Source organism: Zea mays, chromosome 1, assembly GCF_902167145.1.
Source record: "Zea mays cultivar B73 chromosome 1, Zm-B73-REFERENCE-NAM-5.0, whole genome shotgun sequence".
Classification (NCBI taxonomy): domain Eukaryota; kingdom Viridiplantae; phylum Streptophyta; class Magnoliopsida; order Poales; family Poaceae; genus Zea; species Zea mays.
In genome coordinates, this window is record NC_050096.1 from 243,385,639 (window position 1) to 243,404,886 (window position 19,248).

Consider the following 19,248-nt stretch of genomic DNA (forward strand, 5'->3'; position numbering starts at 1 on the left):
ATGTCGTAGCTGCCGTCGAAGGACATGAACTCAAGACTCCCAAAACGGAGCACCGTCCCGGGCCGGAGAGGTTGCTGGAGACTGCCCATCTGGAGCTTGACGGGAAGCTGTTCGTCAACACGCAGCAGGCCCCTACCTGGCGCGCCAACTGTCGGCGTTTCGAGACCGGGGGGTCCCTAAGCCGACGAGTGAGTGTGCCGCGTGCCCCAGCTCAGATGGGTCGAGCGCGTGGGCGAGCGCGAAGGGGGGAAGCGAGGTGGCCGGAGACGGGCGTGAGAGAGGTGGAAATCCCGCAGCCTTCGTGTTCGTCCCGCGCCCAGGTCGGGTGCGCTTGCAGTAGGGCGTTACAAGCGTCCACGCGGGTGAGGGAAGCGAGCGGCCCCAAGAGAGCGCCTGTCCCGTCCTCGTCCCCGCGCGGCCAACCTTCTCTAAGAGGGCCCTGGTCCTTCCTTTTATAGGCGCAAGGAGAGGATCCAGGTGTACAATGGGGGTGTAGCAGAGTGCTACGTGTCTAGCGGGGGAGAGCTAGCGCCCTAAGTACATGCCAATGTGGCAGCCGGAGAGATCTTGGCACCCTGCTGGTGTGATGTCGTGGCTGTCGGAGGAGCAATGGAGCCTGGCGGAGGGACAGCTGTCGGAGCGGTTGAGTCCTTGCTGACGTCCCCCTGCTTCCGTAAGAGAGCTGAGAGCCACCGTCGTCACAGGGCTTGCGGGGCGCCATCATTGCCTATCTGGCGGAGCTAGCCAGATGGGACACTGGTCTTGTTCTCTGCGGCCCGAGTCGGCTCGGGGTAGGGTGATGATGACGCTTCCTGTTGACGTGGCGGGCCTGTGCCCTAGGTCGGGCGACGTGGAGGCTCCTCCGAAGCCGAGGTCGAGTCTGTCTTCCATGGCCGAGGCCGAGCCCGAGCTCCTGGGTCGGGCGAGGCGGAGGTCGTTCGGCAGAGGCCAGGGCGGAGTCCGAGCCCTGGGGTCGGGCGAAGCGGAGTTCGTCGTCTTCCGGGGCTGAGCCCGAGTCCGAGCCCTGGGTCGGGCGGAGCGGAGTTCGTCGTCTTCCGGGGCTTAGCCCGAGTCCGAGCCCTGGGTCGGGCGGAGCGGAGTTCGCCGTCTTCCGGGGCTTAGCCCGAGTCCGAGCCCTGCGTCGGGCGGAGCGGAGTTTGCCGTCTTCCGGGGCTTAGCCCGAGTCCGAGCCCTGGGTCGGGCGGAGCGGAGTTCGCCGTCTTTCGGGGCTTAGCCCGAGTCCGAGCCCTGGGTCGGGCGGAACGGAGTTCGCCGTCTTCCGGGGCTTAGCCCGAGTCCGAGCCCTGGGTCTAGGGATGGCAACGGGGAATTCCCCGCCGGGGAATAGCTCCCCATCCCCGTCCCCGCGACGAAAAAACTTCCCCGCGGGGATCCCCACGAACGCTTGCGGGGAGCATTTCTTCCCCATCCCCGTTCCCCGCGGGGATAAATCCCCAACGGGGATCTCCATCCCCGTTTAAATTACAATTAATACATACGTACTTTGCTATTAATGTTAAATATTGTCACTTATACACATTATCAGATATAAGAAATCATTATGCATACATCAAAATAAACACATTTGTATAATTAGTGGTCTCTTGATAAGGTAATTATTTATTTTTGTCGTTAACTAGTACATAAAAACATAGTCACGTACAAGTTTAACGGGTCCCCGCGGGGAACGGGGATGGGGAATGCTTCCCCGTCCCCATCCCCATTTACCCGTCGGGGATAAATTTTCCCCGTTTATATCCCCGCGGGGGAAGTTTCTTCCCCATCCCCATCCCCTAATGGAGGAATTCCCCGCGGGGAATCGGGGATCGGGTCCCCATTGCCATCTCTACCTGGGTCGGGCGGAGCGGAGTTTCCTATGGCGCCTTTGGCAGGGCCTGACTGCCTGTCAGTCTCACTCTGTCAAGTGGCACTGCAGTCGGAGTGGCGCAGGCGGCGCTGTCCTTCTGTCAGACCGGTCAGTGGAGCGGCGAAGTGACGGCGGTCACCTCGGCTCTGCCGGGGGGCGCGCGTCAGGATAAAGGTGTCAGGCCACCTTTGCGTTAAATGCTCCTGCGACTCGGTCGGTTGGCGCGGCGATTTAGTCAGGGTTGCTTCTTAGCGAAGGCAAGGTCTCGGGTGAGCCGGAGATGTGTCCGCCGTTAAAGGGGGGCCTCGGGCGAGACGGAAATCCCTCGGGGTCGGCTGCCCTTGTCCGAGGCTAGGCTCGGGCGAGGCGTGATCGAGTCGCTCGTATGGACTGATCCCTGACTTAATCGCACCCATCAGGCCTCTGCAGCTTTATGCTGATGGGGGTTACCAGCTGAGAATTAGGTGTCTTGAGGATACCCCTAATTATGGTCCCCGACATTTAGCGTCGACAATTACATTACACAAAATTTAACAAGAAATACCCCTTATGCATATTTATTTATTATAAAAATGATGCTTTATGTTGACCAAGTGATTCAACATTGGTCATGGAATAAATGGAGATTCAAAGTTACAACACAATATTTTTATATAATATAATAGATAAAATTGTAGATCAATATATATGGGAAAAGAAACATAAACATTTAAAAAAATACAACAACTACACAATTTTAAAGAACACATAGTTCGTAAGCCTGTCCAGCAGCTTACCCATCCTATCTCTTATTTCAAACTTCACTATGTGAACAATACAGTCTACAATATAAAATAGTGTTTTGCATGACCATACACTCAATCTGTTGGGATAGCTTAAGGCTTTAAAGTGACATCTAATAATAAAAAAGAATGTTGTCGGAGCTAAGCCTGATCTCATTCAACCATTTCTAGGGATGAAAACGGGCGGGAAAACCTCTCTCCCATATTTGTTCCCGCATTTTATTAGCAAAAATAGTACAGAGTCCGGAATAGGAACAAAAACTGGAGCAGGATAAATGTGTGTGCGAAAACAAACATGAATGAGAGTATTAATCGGAAACTCATAATTTAATACAAACACCCATGATATTGATGGCTAACTAATGGCTGACTAATAGGACAACATAAAACAAATAGATATAGAGGTAACACTCCATTGTTTTTTGTACATATTGCTACCACTGGTGTTGTTTGAGCCTTTAGGCCATTGTCATTGAGGAGAGCTTATGGATATAATGACATATTTTGCTATAATTTATCACCTAAGGATATGAGGTTTCAGCTAATGCACTAACGCATATTGGATTGATCCCGGATTTCTTAAATACGGAATAAATACGGGTTCAATCCGGCTTAAAACGGGATACTGCAAAAACGAGCGGGATAGATCATCTTCTGTTTCTGGCCCGTTTCTAGACTTTCTCACAAATAAAAAAAAATCGTGGGTCAAATATGGAAAACGGTACAGATCACGACGGAATTTTCCGTTTCTAAATTTTATCGCAAATACGAAAACAGACAGGCTAAATATTAAAATAGGGCTGGATATCGAGGCAACTCGGTTCGGCTCATCCTAGTTCGAGCCGGCTCGTTAAGCTAACAAGCCACATAGTTAGCTCGACTCGACTCGTTTACAAGCTCAAGTTGGCTCGTTTAGCTTACGAGATAGAGTAGGAAAAAAATAACACATATATAATAATTAATTTCTAATTAATTTCAAACTAATTGAACAATAGAAAATAGTAATTATACTTCACAGACCACATTAATGTAACACCAAATTACATATAACTCATCAATTCACAATTTACACATATGTTCATCAGTTTAACTCACAGTTATATTCGTATAGACCAATTTACGACCGCCGCCGATGGTGGCCGAGAGCCAGAGACCGCTCTCTGCTGCCGCCTGCTAAACGCGGCTCCACACACATGGTAGTACGGTACGGTACTGAGGCATGAAGCGGGAGAGCCGGTCGATGCATTTGACTTGGGTGATGACAAGGCGAGGGCGTCATCATGCATGCATTATCCGGGCTCTACATCTACTACCCGTCGTCTCAACCGCCGTCCATGTGGCCACTTCGCTGCCTCTCGTGGTCCCATGTGGGATCCTCCATTTCTTTATCGCGCCATGCATGCTTTTATTCCGATCAACCTTGGATCAGTCGTCTGCTGTAGCTAGCAGGAGACTTGCGCGTAATGGCCGAATTAATAAGAGAGTTGAAGTACGCTGGCAAAGCTAGTGGCCACAACTAATGTAAATAATCTCAACTGTGCTACCGACGTGCATATGGTACGTACGCGCCACCGTACGTACCAGTTGTCAAAGGCTGCTTTGTGCCCTTTGACATTGGCGCTACCGTTGCATGCATGTGAGCTTCAATTCGACCCATAGGCAACAGGAGAGAGGAATAACGTACGTACGTACGCGCCGTGCAATCAATCATGCCGGCCGGCCAGCCCCCTCTAGCTAGCTATATTCCCTGCCAACGACCATCATTCCGATGATCGTCGTCCCAGCAACAAGCTGCTCTTCTGCTGATGTTATTTAAGCCGTACTGCATGCCATGGTCCTCGCAACCCGTCCTCCATTGATGATCAACAACAATAATCCTCATATCATCTCCCTCTAGCTACTGCCTTGTCCTGATACTAGCTAGCTAGCTAGCTATCGCGCTGGACGACCGGCCTTGAGCTCTATCTCTGGTGATCTGGTCCGGCCATCACAAAGCGATCGATCGAGATATGGCCGGCACCACGGTGGTGGCGCCGCAGCTAAAGCCCTCCTTGTTGGCCGCGCTCGTCCTTGCGCTGCTCCTCACGTCGGCAATGGCGGCGAACTACTGGAACAGTGGGACGGCGACGTTCTACGGCGGCGCCGACGGCTCCGGTACCATGGGTACGTAAGTTTACCATGGGCACCACGGTTTGGCTTCAGCTGTATCTGCGTGCGTGCATCTCATCGCATGCATCCATGCATGCAGGTGGCGCGTGCGGCTACGACAACCTGTACAACGCAGGCTACGGAGTGCTGAACGCCGCGCTGAGCCAGGTGCTGTTCAACGACGGCGCCTCGTGCGGCCAGTGCTACAGCATCAGGTGCGACGCCAGCAGGTCCGTGTGGTGCAAGCCCGGCACCAGCGTCACCGTCACGGCCACCAACCTGTGCCCACCCAACTACGCGCTCCCCAACGGCGGCTGGTGCGGCCCGCCGCGGCCCCACTTCGACATGTCCCAGCCGGCGTGGGAGAACATCGGCGTCTACCGCGGCGGCATCATCCCCGTCCTCTACCAGCGGTAAGCTTGCCACTTCTTGACTTCTATCTACTAGCTACCAGATCGAGCTTGCAATAGATATACAGAGAGAGAGTACGTAATTAATCAACCGCCGGCTCGCGAATGACGTACGTACGTGCACGCAGGGTGTCATGCTCCAGGCAGGGAGGCGTGCGGTTCAGGATCACTGGGTCCAAGTACTTCCAGCTGGTCCTCATCACCAACGTCGCCGGCAGCGGCTCCGTCCAGTCCATGTCGGTGAAGGGGACGAGCACCGGCTGGATCGCCATGACGCGCAACTGGGGTGCGCAGTGGCAGAGCAACTCGGCGTTGCTCACCCAGGCGCTCTCCTTCACCGTCACCTCCACCGCCGGCCAGACGCTGTACATCAACAACGTCGTGCCGGCGTGGTGGGACCTCGGCATGACATTCGCCACCAACGCGCAGTTTGACTATTAGCTCCATCTCCATCTCGGAACCGCATAATCGCATGTGAGCTAGTGTGTGTGCCAGCCCGGCCGGCCTCTGAAAATTTAATTCACCAAAATCAGTTGACCTAGCTAATGTGGGTTGATCTGGATTTTGATCTGTGATCGCGCTTTTTTTTGTCGAATTAGTTTCTACTACCCTGAACATATATATGTACACTCCAGTATAATGTATTGTCGTCGGCCGGTTCAGTTGTTCTATTTAGTGGTATATATGCATGGCATTATTTTTTTATTTTACTTTTTATCTGATCATCCTACGTTCGTTCGTTTGCTCCTTTATTTGGCAGCTACCGTTTCTTATCCGAAGAGAAATACTCTACACTTGATTTTTTTTTACTATTTACCAACCAACCCTTGATATATTTCTCTACCACAGCAATCATATCGATGACACCTCGGTGAAGCCGGTGGCGGCATCAGATCTGATGCATGGCAACACCCCGCAGTCGGAGGTAGACGAGGAGGCAGGACAGGGGTGCAGATGCTCAGAAGGAGCAGCGGGGAACAGGGAGTTAAAGAATCAAGAGGAAGAAGATGCGGAGTCTGAGAATGAGAAATATAGCTGTTGGAGATGCTAAAATCAATAGCTAAAAACACCGTTCTACTTTGCTAAGAGTCAACTTTATAACAAGCCAATCTGTAACTACTACTCAGAAACTAACCAACAGCGCGATCGTTTCCTTTTCAAAAAACTAACCAACAGCGATCAATAATCCTTTAGCGCACGTACAAGAATATTGAATATACACCGTCTCTAAGCAACACATAAGCAATATTTAAATATAAAATTCTAACATGGACGCTAATTTTTATAAGTGATTTCGCTTATCAAACTAAGTACAAGTATATATCATCGACGATTTTGTTAAGAAAACAGTAGGAAAACCACAGTTACAAATCCATGATTTCTATCTGTGGATTTATTAAGGAACCACACGTATAAATCAATTTCTACATGCATTTTTTTCTCAAACAAACCGTCACTACAAATTTTTTTTGTGATTTTCAAATGATTTCGTATAGAAAAATCATCAAAATAAAAGTCATAGATCTCTAAAAATTATGAAACTTTGCAGTTGATACCTTTATCTTTGAAATCATTTTGTGTCTCAAAAATTGCATCTAAATTTATCAAATTTAAAATGCAAAATTTGCAAATGGCCTCGGATGGAAAAAATACCAAAATAAAAGTTGTATAACTTAAAAAGTTATGAAACTTTATAGTTGACAACTTTTTTGTTCGAATCCGTTTACGACCTCAAACAATTAATTTACAATCAGTTGGTTATAATATGCGAGCAACAAAAGTGCAATATAGACACAAAGTAAGTGATGGGTGCAGTAGTAAGGGAGGGTACGCTATTCGATTCCCAAAGGCCGCATAGCGCGCGAAAAATGCCGCGACCTGTGACCTTCCATAACTAAAATATATTTTGCTATTTTTAAAATCTCGTTTATGTTTCTAAAAAAGATTACTACTTACAGTCTTATTATCTCAACCACCAGTGAAAATCGATTTTCACTAGCTGTCGTCATAACTAAACCGCAAGTGAAAATCGATTTGCATTAGCGGTTCTCGTTTACTCGCTTGTAAAAATAATAATTTATATTAGCTCCTAGCACCGGCGGTTCTGAAAAACGTCAGTGCTAGGTTCTGAACCGTCTCTATAGGTCTTATTTGTACTAGTGGAGACGTCTTCAGCCCGTGTTCTAATGCCAAGAGACGGTAAGACAAATAATTGCTTCGGTCTATCACTAGTACATAGAAGCTCTATAGAGGCAGTTCAAAACCTATTCTCATTGGTGTTTTTTAGAACCGCCACCGCGCTGGGACCAGTGGAAATGAATATTTCTATCACTGACTCGCGATAAACGAAACTGCCTATAAAAATTAAACCCCAACGCAGACATAGAACAATTTTCTACTAGTGTGTGTTCCATGCATGAATTATAAATTTTATAAACAGTATAAACAGAAAACTTGTTATTTATATTGTTTGTACGTGTTTTTCAATATATATAGAGTGCAGTTGCTGTGGACTATGCATGCCCTTATAAAACCACTCCTCTGGCAGTCTGGCATCTGATAGACGCGTCAAAAACCTACTAATAATTGATTAGTAATTAATAAGCTCGAACAGAATTCCCGCATGAGATGCTGATCGGTAATCATGTGATGTTCCAGCAGAGCAGTTTCTTACAAATGATAATATACAGGGGTAGTTAGTTCCATGGTAGTATCAACATATATATGAGTTGTTAATTTCAATTCAAATTTTTGTGGGTGTCAATATAATGGTCGGATTTATCGTTGACATGCATGTTTACAGTTTAACATGCATGACATAAAATAAGCTGTAGATATTTATTTTCAGTGAGTAAACAACATTGATAAAACTGCAAAATTCGTACTAACTTGTAGCTTTTTCTAGTTACCGATCCCACCTATTACAATGAAAAAAAAAGGTTCACCGAAAGGGAAAATGGTGTTTTGATGATTTTCGAAAGAGCACCTATATATAACACTGTGAGCCCGTACGCGCCTTGCTCGCTCTAAAAAAGTAGTAAGGCTGTTTAGAATGCTGCAACGAAATTTGTAAACCTTGTTTATTCATATATGTTGCATGCATGCTGTGGCTTCATTTAATTGGCAAACGGAATTATTTCTTGGTGGATATGTGTTGAACGAAGTTATGTCTTTGTGGACTTTTTTGCGTCGAAATTATTTTAGGTGTCATATATACTGTACTCTACTAGCTAGGCTTGATAGAAAATGTGGCTTATTTTAATTTGCTGTCCGATGCAAATATCTTGAAATGCTGTGATAATGGGTTTAATTGACGCAATAACAATAAATGTCCATATAAAATAAAACAAGGTTTACACTGTATTTATAGATAATGTTTACACACACAATGCACTTATATATAAATAGGATCTAAGACTGAAAAGCTACAATATTAATTTAGAAATGAAGTTGGTACGACATAGAGGGTGAAATTCGAAATTATACATGGCGCGCACCTCCTGCAGTCGGGAAGAAGGCCAGTCATCGATCTCAGGTGGTCACCGAGGATGCAATGGCAAGTGCAGGTACGTAGCTCTGTCAAAATCACGAGCACGCAATGCACACGGTGCATTTTCTCATGTTTTATCAGTAGGCGAAATTTTGGTTGGTGGCGAAGGTCATGCCGAACTGCCACCACCCGGGCACGACGTAGAGGAACTGAAGGTACTGGCCGCCGGTGGTGGTGACGGCGAAGCTGAGGCCCTGGCCGACGAGGCCAGACAGCGCCTGCCAGTTGGCGCCCCAGTTCCTGGACATCTGGACCCACCCCGCGGTGCGGTCGCCCTTGACCGAGGCGGCCTTGACCGAACCGCTGCCGCCGACGTTCTGGATGTTGACGAGCAGGTAGTAGGCGGAGCCGGCGATGGCGAAGCGCACGCCGCCCCGGCGGGCGCACGCGACCTGCTGGTACAGGACGGGGACGATGCCGCCCTGCACGACGCCGACGCGCTCCCACGCCGGCTGCGACATGTCGAAGTGGGGCCGGCCCGGGCCGCACCACCCGCCGCCGGGGAGGCCGTAGTTGGGCGGGCACAGGTTGGTGGCGGACACCGTGACGGAGTTGCTGCCGGGCCTGCAGTACTGCCCGCCGGGCCGTGACGCGTCGCAGGTGATGAGGTAGCACTGCCCGCACGACGCGCCGTCGTTGAACAGGGTCTGGCTCAGCGCCGCGTTGTTGATGCCGTAGCCCGCGTTGTACAGGTTGCCGTACCCGCAGGCGCCACCTGCGTATAGTATATATGCGTGCGTTTTGGATTACTTGCATTGGTGTGTGCTAGCTACACGTGGAGTAGCGTCACGCCTACATAAAATGTGCAATTAACACCATATATATGCATGCAAATGTATGTATATATATGTTACCCATCGTGCCGGAGCCGTCGGCGTCGCCGTAGAACGTCGCGGTGCCCTGAGACCAGCCTGCGGCCGCGAGCCCATGGCAGGCTGCGAGGACTAGTGTGCACAAGACGAGGGATCTGGACGACGTATCCATGTACATGGAGCACGTCGTCGATGCAGGGAATGGCGAGGTGTGTGTTCGTGAGAAGGAGCGGGTGAGGCCGGCGTGGCTGTGCGGAATGGCCTGATCGGGTACGTACGTTTCCTGAGCTTGTGTGGAATGAGATGCACAAGGCGTGTCGTACGTCTGGAAGGCCCGTACGTACGTGCTTAAATAGCTAGAGAAAGAGCTAGCTAGGCGCGCGCGCGCGGCGTGGCTATCCTCAGGAGCAAGAATTTTTAGTTATATATTATTAATTAATCACAGGACGGAGGGTGGTGATTAGGGCCAGGTATGATGGTCGATTGCACCTTGATTGATTGCTTTCTTTGTGTGTCAGAACACACGAAACGAATCCGTGTTCCATCGACGCACATGGCTGCAGATGCTTCCATCGTCGTGCACCGAACCACTGGCGTCAGGCTTGCCGGGCTCTCCAGCCTCTCTGACTTTGGCGCGTTGGAACTAATCATGCATGGGAATGTGGCTGAACGAGTTAGTTGGTCGCAGTTTGATCTGCTAAGAAGATTTGCGCGCCAACAAACCTCCAACTAACTAACTTAACCCGATCGAAAATTCCTTCCGCGTACGTTAATTCGTTAGTTAGTTGAAACCTTGTCCGCTGCATGTTCTGCGGTTGTGAAGAGGGCCGTGCATATATGCAGCGGCAACCGAACCGGAATGTGAACTCGCTACTTTATGATTTGTAGTGAGGTTGGAGAAACAATATGGTTTTCGGATTTAAAATTTAAGCTGCTTGCCCTGAAGAAACGATCGTGATGCCAGTTCAAACTCCTCGATGGTCGAGAACGAAAATCTAAGACTGTGGCGTCCGTCAGCCGCCCCCTGCTAGCACTAGTACAATTTGGCTCTATACAAGCGCTAGGATTTTTACATCACAGGCGGTTCGGTTAGAAAACCGCCTGTGATGTCCCAGGCGGTTTAGTACGCCTGTGATGTAATAGTATCACAAGCGGTTTTTGTTAAGGACCGCCTGTGATGCTCTATCCTTTTCACAAGCGGACCCTAAGACAAAACCGCCTGCGATTGTAAAAATATGAAAATACAATTTAAATATGAAAATAATTTTAATTTTTAACAGAAATATGCAAATACAATTTAAATGAATTAATATTTAATTTTTAACAATAATATGCAAATACAATTTAAATGAATTATAATAGCACACATAGATAACTAGAGAGATTTGAAATTAATTGGCAACCACAATTCATAGTCGATCATACATGATAACAAATACAATTTAAATGAATTATAATAGCACACATAGATAACTAGAGAGATTTTAAATTAATTGGCAACCACAATTCATAGTCGATCATACATGATAACAAATACAATTTGATTCATACAATTTTTCATGAACTACCATTTTTCCGCATGTATGGCTTTAAGTTCTTATCAATTTTCTTTTCCACACGCTTGATTCTCTCTGGACAGTTAAAGACGAACATCTCTTCATACTTATTGTATTCCTCATCTTGGTCTCCCACATTCTCAACTCCAACAATTTTTTGCTTTCCAGAAATAACTACATGCATCTTCTCATCTGCTGGATCGAGTACATAGAACACTTGTGCAACACATTCGGCGAGAACCCACGGGTCATCTTTATATCCTACTTTCTTTAAGTCTACCAGTGTGAGTCCGTAGTTATCCACTATCACCCCCACGGGATGTTGTACCCATTGGCACTTAAACAAGGGTATTTTCATGCTTGGGCCATAATCAAGTTCCCATATTTCCTCTATGAATCCAAAATATGTGGTCTTCTGTCCATGTAGGTCAAAAGCATCGATACGAACACAGCTATTTTGTGCAACACTTTTCATGTCTTTTGATTTAGTGTAGAATGTGTACCCATTGATGTCATATGCTTGCCATGATGTCACAAAACACGATGGCCCAGAAGCCAAATTCTTCATTGTTTTCTCATCCGAAGAGTCTCCGAATGGGATGTTTTTGTCCATTAACCATTCGCTGAAACGATGTTTGTGCTCCCTCATGATCCAGTCCTCTGTGCGGTTCTGATTTCCTTTACGAAGCTCATTCAGGTGTTCCTCTATGTAAGGCTCGGCTATCGTGAGATGTTGTAGTACACTACCATGAGCACAATGTACTAGCTTGTAATCCTCAACGCGAAAAGTTTTCTTGCCCATTCTCCCTCTCCCACATAGTTTACCCTCATGTTTAGGTACAGGCACACCTATCATTGTTCCGTCACTGATGTAATCTATACAGCTCTCAATCACTTCTTCTGTAGTGTATCCCTCCATGATTGAACCCTCTGGGTGAGCGCGATTTCGCACATAACCTTTTAATACTCCCAGGTATCGCTCCAACTGAAACATATGATGTAAATATAGTGGCCCTAATATTTTTATCTGATCCACGAGATGTATGATTAGGTGTACTTGCATATCAAAAAATGATGGAGGAAAACACATTTCAAGCTTGCACATAGTCTCGATGATGTATGCCTTTAGATAGTCCAAGTCTTCTAAAGCTATTACTTTTTGTGAAACCGCATTGAAAAAGTAACACAAGCGTGTGATGACAACTTTGACATGCTCTGTTTTGAGGGCTCTTACCGCAATTGGGAGGAACACCGTCATCATCACATGGCAGTCATGAGAGTTGTAGCCAAATAGAGACAAGTCCTTCATCCTGACTAGTCTGCTGATATTGGATGAGAAACATGTGGGCACTTTGACCCCACGCAAACATTTGCAAATCTTTGTTCTCTCCTCAACTGACAAGTTGTAGCTAGCTGGGGGGAGGTAAGGCTTCCCTTTGCCACTATCCACTGGATGAAGTTCCGGTCTGATTTGAAGATCTACTAGATCATTGCGTGATTTAAGTCCGTCTTTTGTCTTACTCGGCATGCCCAACAAGGTTCCAATGATGCTGTCAAAAACATTTTTTGTTACATGCATCAAATCAATGCTGTGGCAAATTTCCATATCCTTCCAGTATGGGAGGTACTTGAAAAATATTGATTGCTTCTTGAAAGTTGTGTAAGTTGAAGGGTCAGTTCTCTTTCTCTTTTCTCCTTTGTTTTTTCCCTTTTCGAATACAACATGAATGTTCTTTACAATTTCAAAAACAAGTTTCCCACTATAAGGCTTTGGTGCACCTTCACTTTCCAGTTGATTGTTAAATTCCTCTTTCATCTTTCGGTACTTATGCTGCTTCATCAAGAACCGTCTGTGTCCCATGAACACCAACTTCTTGGATGATTTAAGGTACATGGAAGCAGTTCCATCGACGCACACTACACAACCATTCTTTCCTTTAGTCTTTTGCCCTGATAGTGTGGCGCCACCGGGAGAATCATGGATGGTAACAAATATAATTGCTCTTAAGTTGAAATACTCACGGCAATACTCATCCCATATTCTAACTCCTTCATTCCAGAGCTTTGTCATATCTTCCATAAGAGGTTCTAGGAACACATCAATATCAACACCAGCTGATTTCGGACCTTGAATAAGAATAGTCAACATAATATACTTTCTTTTGTGACACAGCCATGATGGAAGGTTGTACATCGTTAAAGTCACGGGCCAGGTGCTATGTACACTTCATTTTTCACCAAATGGATTCATTCCGTCTGTACCCAAAGCAAATCTTACATTTCTGGTTTCTTTGGCAAACTCAGGATACATAAGATCGAAATTTTTCCATTGTGATGCATCAGCAGGGTGTCGAATCTGTTTGTTATTCTGCTTGCGATTTTCAGCATGCCAACGCATAAGCTCAGCCTCCCTAGGGTTTGAGAACAAACGTTTTAAGCGATCAATTACTGGAAGATACCACATCACCAAAGCTGGGTTCTTTGACTTCTTTTTCCCATCCATGTCATCAAAAGTGTCATCGTCACTTTCAGGTACAATAGTGGATTTCTTGTTTTTATTTTTCTTCGGGAATTTTTTTACACAATCTTGATTGTAGCTCTTCTTGTATCGACTGACATTGCAAACTGGGCATCTTGATGCGTTCTCAAAATCGCCACGATACAGAATACAATGGTTCGGACATGCATGAATTTTTTGCACACCCAGAGCTATGGGAGATATAAGCTTCTTCGCTTTATAAGTGCTTGTTGGTAGTTTGTTGGGTTTTGGTAGTAATTGAGACAGAAAATTCAAAAGATCTGTGAAGCTAGTATCAGACCATCCGGCGCTAGCCTTCAACTTCAGAAGTTCTAGAACTGTACGCAGTGTAGTAAACTCTTTGTCACAACCCTTTGATTCATCATATAAAGGTTCTTTTGAGGCACTTTCCAGTCCCTCCATTTTAGATAGCCCTTTCTGCGATCCCACAGAACTTAACATTTCTGGTTCCATATGGCGCAACATCTCTTCACAATCAAATTCTTCAAATTCTTGATTAGCATCCACATTATCCACTTTACCATCAACTTTAAGATCTAAAATTCCGACAACTCTCTCGTCATTACCAGGCACTTCACACGGATCCAACTCACCATGTTCTGACCATATCGTGTAATTGTTTTTAAACCCTCTTTTTAGCAGATGTGATTGGATTACTCCTATATCTCTCCAAGCTATCTTATTATCACAATCGATGCACGGACATAATATCTCCTTGCTCTTTCGCAAATTCGCGTGCTTGTTGGCCACTTCAATAAAGCTTCTCAAATTTCGAATGTACGACGGATGTGGTCTTGGCACATTGTACATCCAACCTCGGTCCATTACCTATCCCTATATTGATTAACGTCAATATCGAGATGTAACATGAAAAAATAAATGTTCATGAAAGTGAAACAAGATCATATCGAGATGTACCTAGTACATGAGACAAATTTTTTTAAAATATCCCTAATTAATTGAATTTAATCCCTAAATCATGAACGAATTAATGTGCATGAAAATGAAACAAGATTGCAGCAATATAGGTACCTTGAGGTGAGACAACTCTTCAAAAAAAATCTTTAAATTAGATCAACTACAAGTCTAAATCTTGGAATTCCTGAGTTTTTCTTCAATTCCGGTCTATATTACAAAATTGAGGCAAAAAATCGTATCAAAATGAGAAATAAAACAAACGGAGATCATATATATGCATAAACTCTTTAAATCAAGCCCGAAAATAAAAAACAAAACCTTCTCCCCGTAGATCAAAAAAAACCGCCGCCGCTACAGTAGTGTGCAGCCTAGCGGCGTCGGGCTCCGGAAGTTAGGGTTCCTGCGCTGGAACCGAGCCTTTTATACTACATACACATCACAGGCGGATTTTAAGAAAAACCGCTTGTGATGTATAACATCACAAGCGGTTTTCTATTTCGACCGCCTGTGATGTTTACATATCACAGGCGGTCGACATAGAAAACCGCTTGTGATGTTATACATCACAAGCGGTTTTTCTTAAAATCCGCCTGTGATGTGTTTACTATATAAAAGCGTCGGTACGGTGGCTTAGGGTTTAGTTTTCGCCCGGAGCTGATACTACGCCGCCAGGCTGCTGCGCCGCCGTTCCCGTCCCCGTCTCCGAGCCGTGAGCGCCCGCCACGCCGTCGCCGAGCCCGAGCCCAACCGCCACCGTCTCCGAGCTGGGCGCCCGTCCCCGTCCCCGAGCGCCACCGTCTCCGAGGCCAAGCGCCGCCGTCCCCGTCCCCGAGCCCGAGCGCCGAGCGCGCCGCCGTGCCCATCTCCGAGTGCGCCACCGTCCCCTTCCCCGTCCCCGAGCCCAAGCGCCACCGTCTCCGAGGCCAAGCGCCGCCGTCCCCGTCCTCGAGCCCGAGCGCCGAGTGCGCCGCCGTGCCCATCTCCGAGCCCTCGGTGCACTCCTTGATCATGCCTTAATTACTTGTTAAAAATTCATGCCTTGATTACTTGTTTTTGCTAGTCCTGCCTTAATTATTGTTAATCTTATATTGTTAATGTTGGTCATTATGCTTATATTGTTGGTGTTTTCACTTACATATTTTGTTAAGGTCACCATTTTTGCTTTAGTAGCTTGTATCCCTTGTGATTAAATGTTGGTAATTATGCTTATGAAGAATTTTGTCATGGATAGTTGATGCAACTACTAGGACCCCTGCCTTAATTATTGTTAATCTTATATTGTTAATGTTGGTCATTATGCTTATATTGTTGGTGTTTTCACTTACATATTTTGTTAAGGTCACCATTTTTGCTTTAGTAGCTTGTATCCCTTGTGATTAAATGTTGGTAATTATGCTTATGAAGAATTTTGTCATGGATAGTTGATGCAACTACTAGGACCCCTTCTTGGTAGAAAATCTCCATAGTGATTGGGGAAACAAGTCTATTTTTAGTGTTTATGGCCACATACATCATGGAAGTACATAGCCATGGCAATGTTATTATCTCCCTATGTTATAAGACTTGTTCTTATCTCCCTTCTTAGTTTTTTGACTACCTATCTTTGCTTCCCAACCCTATGTTATAAGACTTGTTCTTATCTCCCATCTTTGACTTGTTCATAGCCATGACAATGTTATTTGGACCCCTCTTTTTGCCCTATAAGCCACATCCTTGTTTTCCCTCTGATCCCTGCCTTTGTTGCGATCTCAATGTTGATTGTGAGACTTGGCCATTTTCAGTTTTAGAGATGGAAAAAGAGCCACTTGACATGGTTGAGAGCTCAGTTCGAGTCATCGAGACACATGTTGACATCATTCGCAGTCTAGTGACTGATGGGGTTGTGGATACTAGTGAACCGGAATCAGTGTACACACTTAAGACCACTTTGTTTCAAATTGGAGATGTATGCGACATGCTTGAGAAGTGTGCTCTGTCCATCAAAAAGTATGCTGACTCCAAGAGGGCTAAAATTATTCAAGATGAAGCCCTGCAATATGCTGAAGATGATGAAGCTGCAGATGATTTGGAGGAACTCCCAAGCCCAGATCTCCTTACTCAAGCCGACATATTGGAAAAATATTTTGGAATTGAGTATGATAGCGACCAGTCAAGGGGTTGTTGATGTTTAGTCCTAAACAACACGATATGAGTATCGTAGGTTTCACTCTTAGAGATAATGTATTTTGTATGAACCTCTTAGAGAGTGTCAAGTCAATGAACTATCTTCGAGTACTATTGGGAAGTGTATCTCTTTGATGTATTTTTTTTTCTAGTGATATCGATGGTGCCGAGTAGCACCAAATTTGGACTTGTGTCCATATCTATAGATGCTAGTAGTTGAGCACTAGCTCCTACAATCTTGACTACCTCATCCCTATTCTCTGTTTGGGACTTATATGGAGAATGGCATCGGCGGAATGCCTGAATCGGCAGACCCCAAGAAGAGATTAAGTCCTGTAGTCTACCACCTCCCGTTATTTGTGGGCTTCACCGATGGCTGGAAACATTTGGTGATAGCAAACGACCTTCGGGTTGAAGACGTCTGCGAGCTTGTTAAGGGGCCAGACGATGGTGAGCCGGTGTACTATGTCCAGATGTGTGGTCACAAAATTTAAAGCTGCCCCGGCTGCATGTGTGTGCTTCTCTTCTCTTAGGTGGGGTGCTAAGTGATCTTAGTAGCCGACATAAGAGAAGAGAAGCGCACCGATGAAGCCGGGGCGGCTTTAAATTTTGTGACCACACATCCGGACAGAGTACACCGGCTCACCATCGTCTGGCCCCTTAACAAGCTCGCAGACGTCCCCAGCCCGAAGGTCGTTTGATGTCACCAAATGTTTCCCGCCCTCGGTGAAGCCCACAAATAACGGGAGGTGGTAGACCACAGGGCTTAATCTCTTCTTGGGGTCCTACAGGGCTTAATCTCTTCTTGGGGTCCTTCAGCATGGCTGTGATGTTATAATGCTGAAGGACCCCAAGAAGAGATTAAGCCCTGTAGTCTACCACCTCCCGTTATTTGTGGGCTTCACCGATGGCTGGAAACATTTGGTGATAGCAAACGACCTTCGGGCTGAAGACGTCTGCGAGCTTGTTAAGAGGCCAGACGATGTTGAGCCGGTGTACTATGTCCGGATGTGTGGTCACAAAATTAAAAGCTGCCCCGGCTGCATGTGTGTGCTTCTCTTCTCTTAGGTGGGGTGCTAAGTGATCTTAGTAGCCGACATAAGAGAAGAGAAGCGCACAGATGAAGCCGGGGCGGCTTTAAATTTTGTGACCACACATTCGGACAGAGTACACCGGCTCACCATCGTCTGGCCCCTTAACAAGCTCGCAGACGTCCCCAGCCCGAAGGTCGTTTGATGTCACCAAATGTTTCCCGCCCTCGGTGAAGCCCACAAATAACGAGAGGTGGTAGACTATAGGGCATAATCTCTTCTTGGGGTCCTTCAGCATTATAACATCACAGCCATGCCTTCTCTGTCTAACTGCATTGGAAAGTGCCTTTTCTCCAAGTTCCCTTATTGATGGAACCAGTATATCAGACTAACAGTATATCCCTTTATCGATGGAACCAGCTTGAATGGCAGACAACGAGCAGCCTAGTATGGATGTGGTCTGCACCGGTGCGTCTAACAAAGTTGATGAAGACGCGACCAATCTTGAATGGCAGACAACGAGCAGCTCCAGTGAAGGGAGCGGGGAGCATAGTTCTAGTGACGACAATCCTTGTACTCCTATACCTCCAAGGAAGAAAAAAACATCAGATGAGCTTGATGCCGACTATATTCCCAACGATGAAGAGGTAAATAGAAATATGTCGACTATATTGTAAAATAATGTTCATATATGAAAGGCCATTAATTTTTTCACTATATAGATTTCAAATGAAGAGAAGAAAGAGGATGCATCTTCTACACAAAACACGGAGGATGCTCCGATGCCTGAATCATCCGTTTCACATAAGCGGAAACGAGGGCGACGAGGTCCAAATCAGATGAAAGAAGGTGCAGTTATGTATGTAACAAAACTAAATGCAGAGGGGTTTCCTGAAGAACCACTTGACGTGGTTACAAAGTTTCGAAATTCCTGCGGGGCTACTGTTAGAGATATAGTGCCAATCACACTTCAAAAATGGAAGGATTTAGATGAAGACACCCGCAACAAGCTATGGGCTAAGTTGTCTGAGTCATTCAAGTTCCCAAAAGGCACAGAGGATGCAGTAAGGAAGTCGATGCTCTCTGCTATGGCCAAGATGTTTCGTGGGTGGAAGGCCGAGATGAATAGGGACTTTGTTAAGAAGAATAAGGTTCCTCCGCCCAAAAAAATGGGGAAAATCACTCAAGCTCAGTGGGAGGAATTTGTTCGTCAGAAGACCGAACTGAAGGCCAAAGAACTGGGCGAAACTAATTCTCAGAGAGCGAAGATGAACAAACACCCCCATCGCCTGGGGTCAAGCGGATATCACCATAAAGTTGTGCAGTGGAACAAGATTATCGAGGAAGCTATAACTAACGGCACTTTGGACCCAATATTAAAAGATATCGATGAGAGAGCTATTCGTTGGATCTTAGGTCGAGCAGGTTTGAGTGAGGACGGCAAACTTGTGCATCCAGAATTGGTAGGCGAA

At 46.2% G+C, this 19,248-nt stretch overlaps 2 protein-coding genes across 3 annotated transcripts; one reads left to right on the plus strand and one right to left on the minus strand.

The window, feature by feature from the left end:
* The first annotated feature begins 3,776 nt into the window (after window positions 1–3,776).
* LOC100382618 (uncharacterized) lies at window positions 3,777–6,308 on the plus strand. 2 transcript variants are annotated; one of them, XM_020538159.1, is made up of 4 exons: window positions 3,777–4,812; window positions 4,898–5,210; window positions 5,336–5,681; window positions 6,057–6,308. In XM_020538159.1, the coding sequence occupies exons 1-3, from the start codon at window positions 4,659–4,661 to the stop codon at window positions 5,646–5,648; spliced, it is 780 nt and encodes a 259-aa protein (XP_020393748.1). In that variant the 5' UTR covers window positions 3,777–4,658; the 3' UTR covers window positions 5,649–5,681; window positions 6,057–6,308.
* A 2,228-nt stretch (window positions 6,309–8,536) lies between these two features.
* On the minus strand, window positions 8,537–9,889 carry LOC109943516 (expansin-A31). Its single transcript, XM_020546772.2, has 2 exons — window positions 9,612–9,889; window positions 8,537–9,472 (listed from the first exon to the last, which is right to left on the minus strand). Exons 1-2 carry the CDS (start codon window positions 9,745–9,747, stop codon window positions 8,835–8,837), a joined length of 774 nt encoding a protein of 257 aa, XP_020402361.1. The 5' UTR covers window positions 9,748–9,889; the 3' UTR covers window positions 8,537–8,834.
* Between the last annotated feature and the right edge of the window lie 9,359 nt (window positions 9,890–19,248).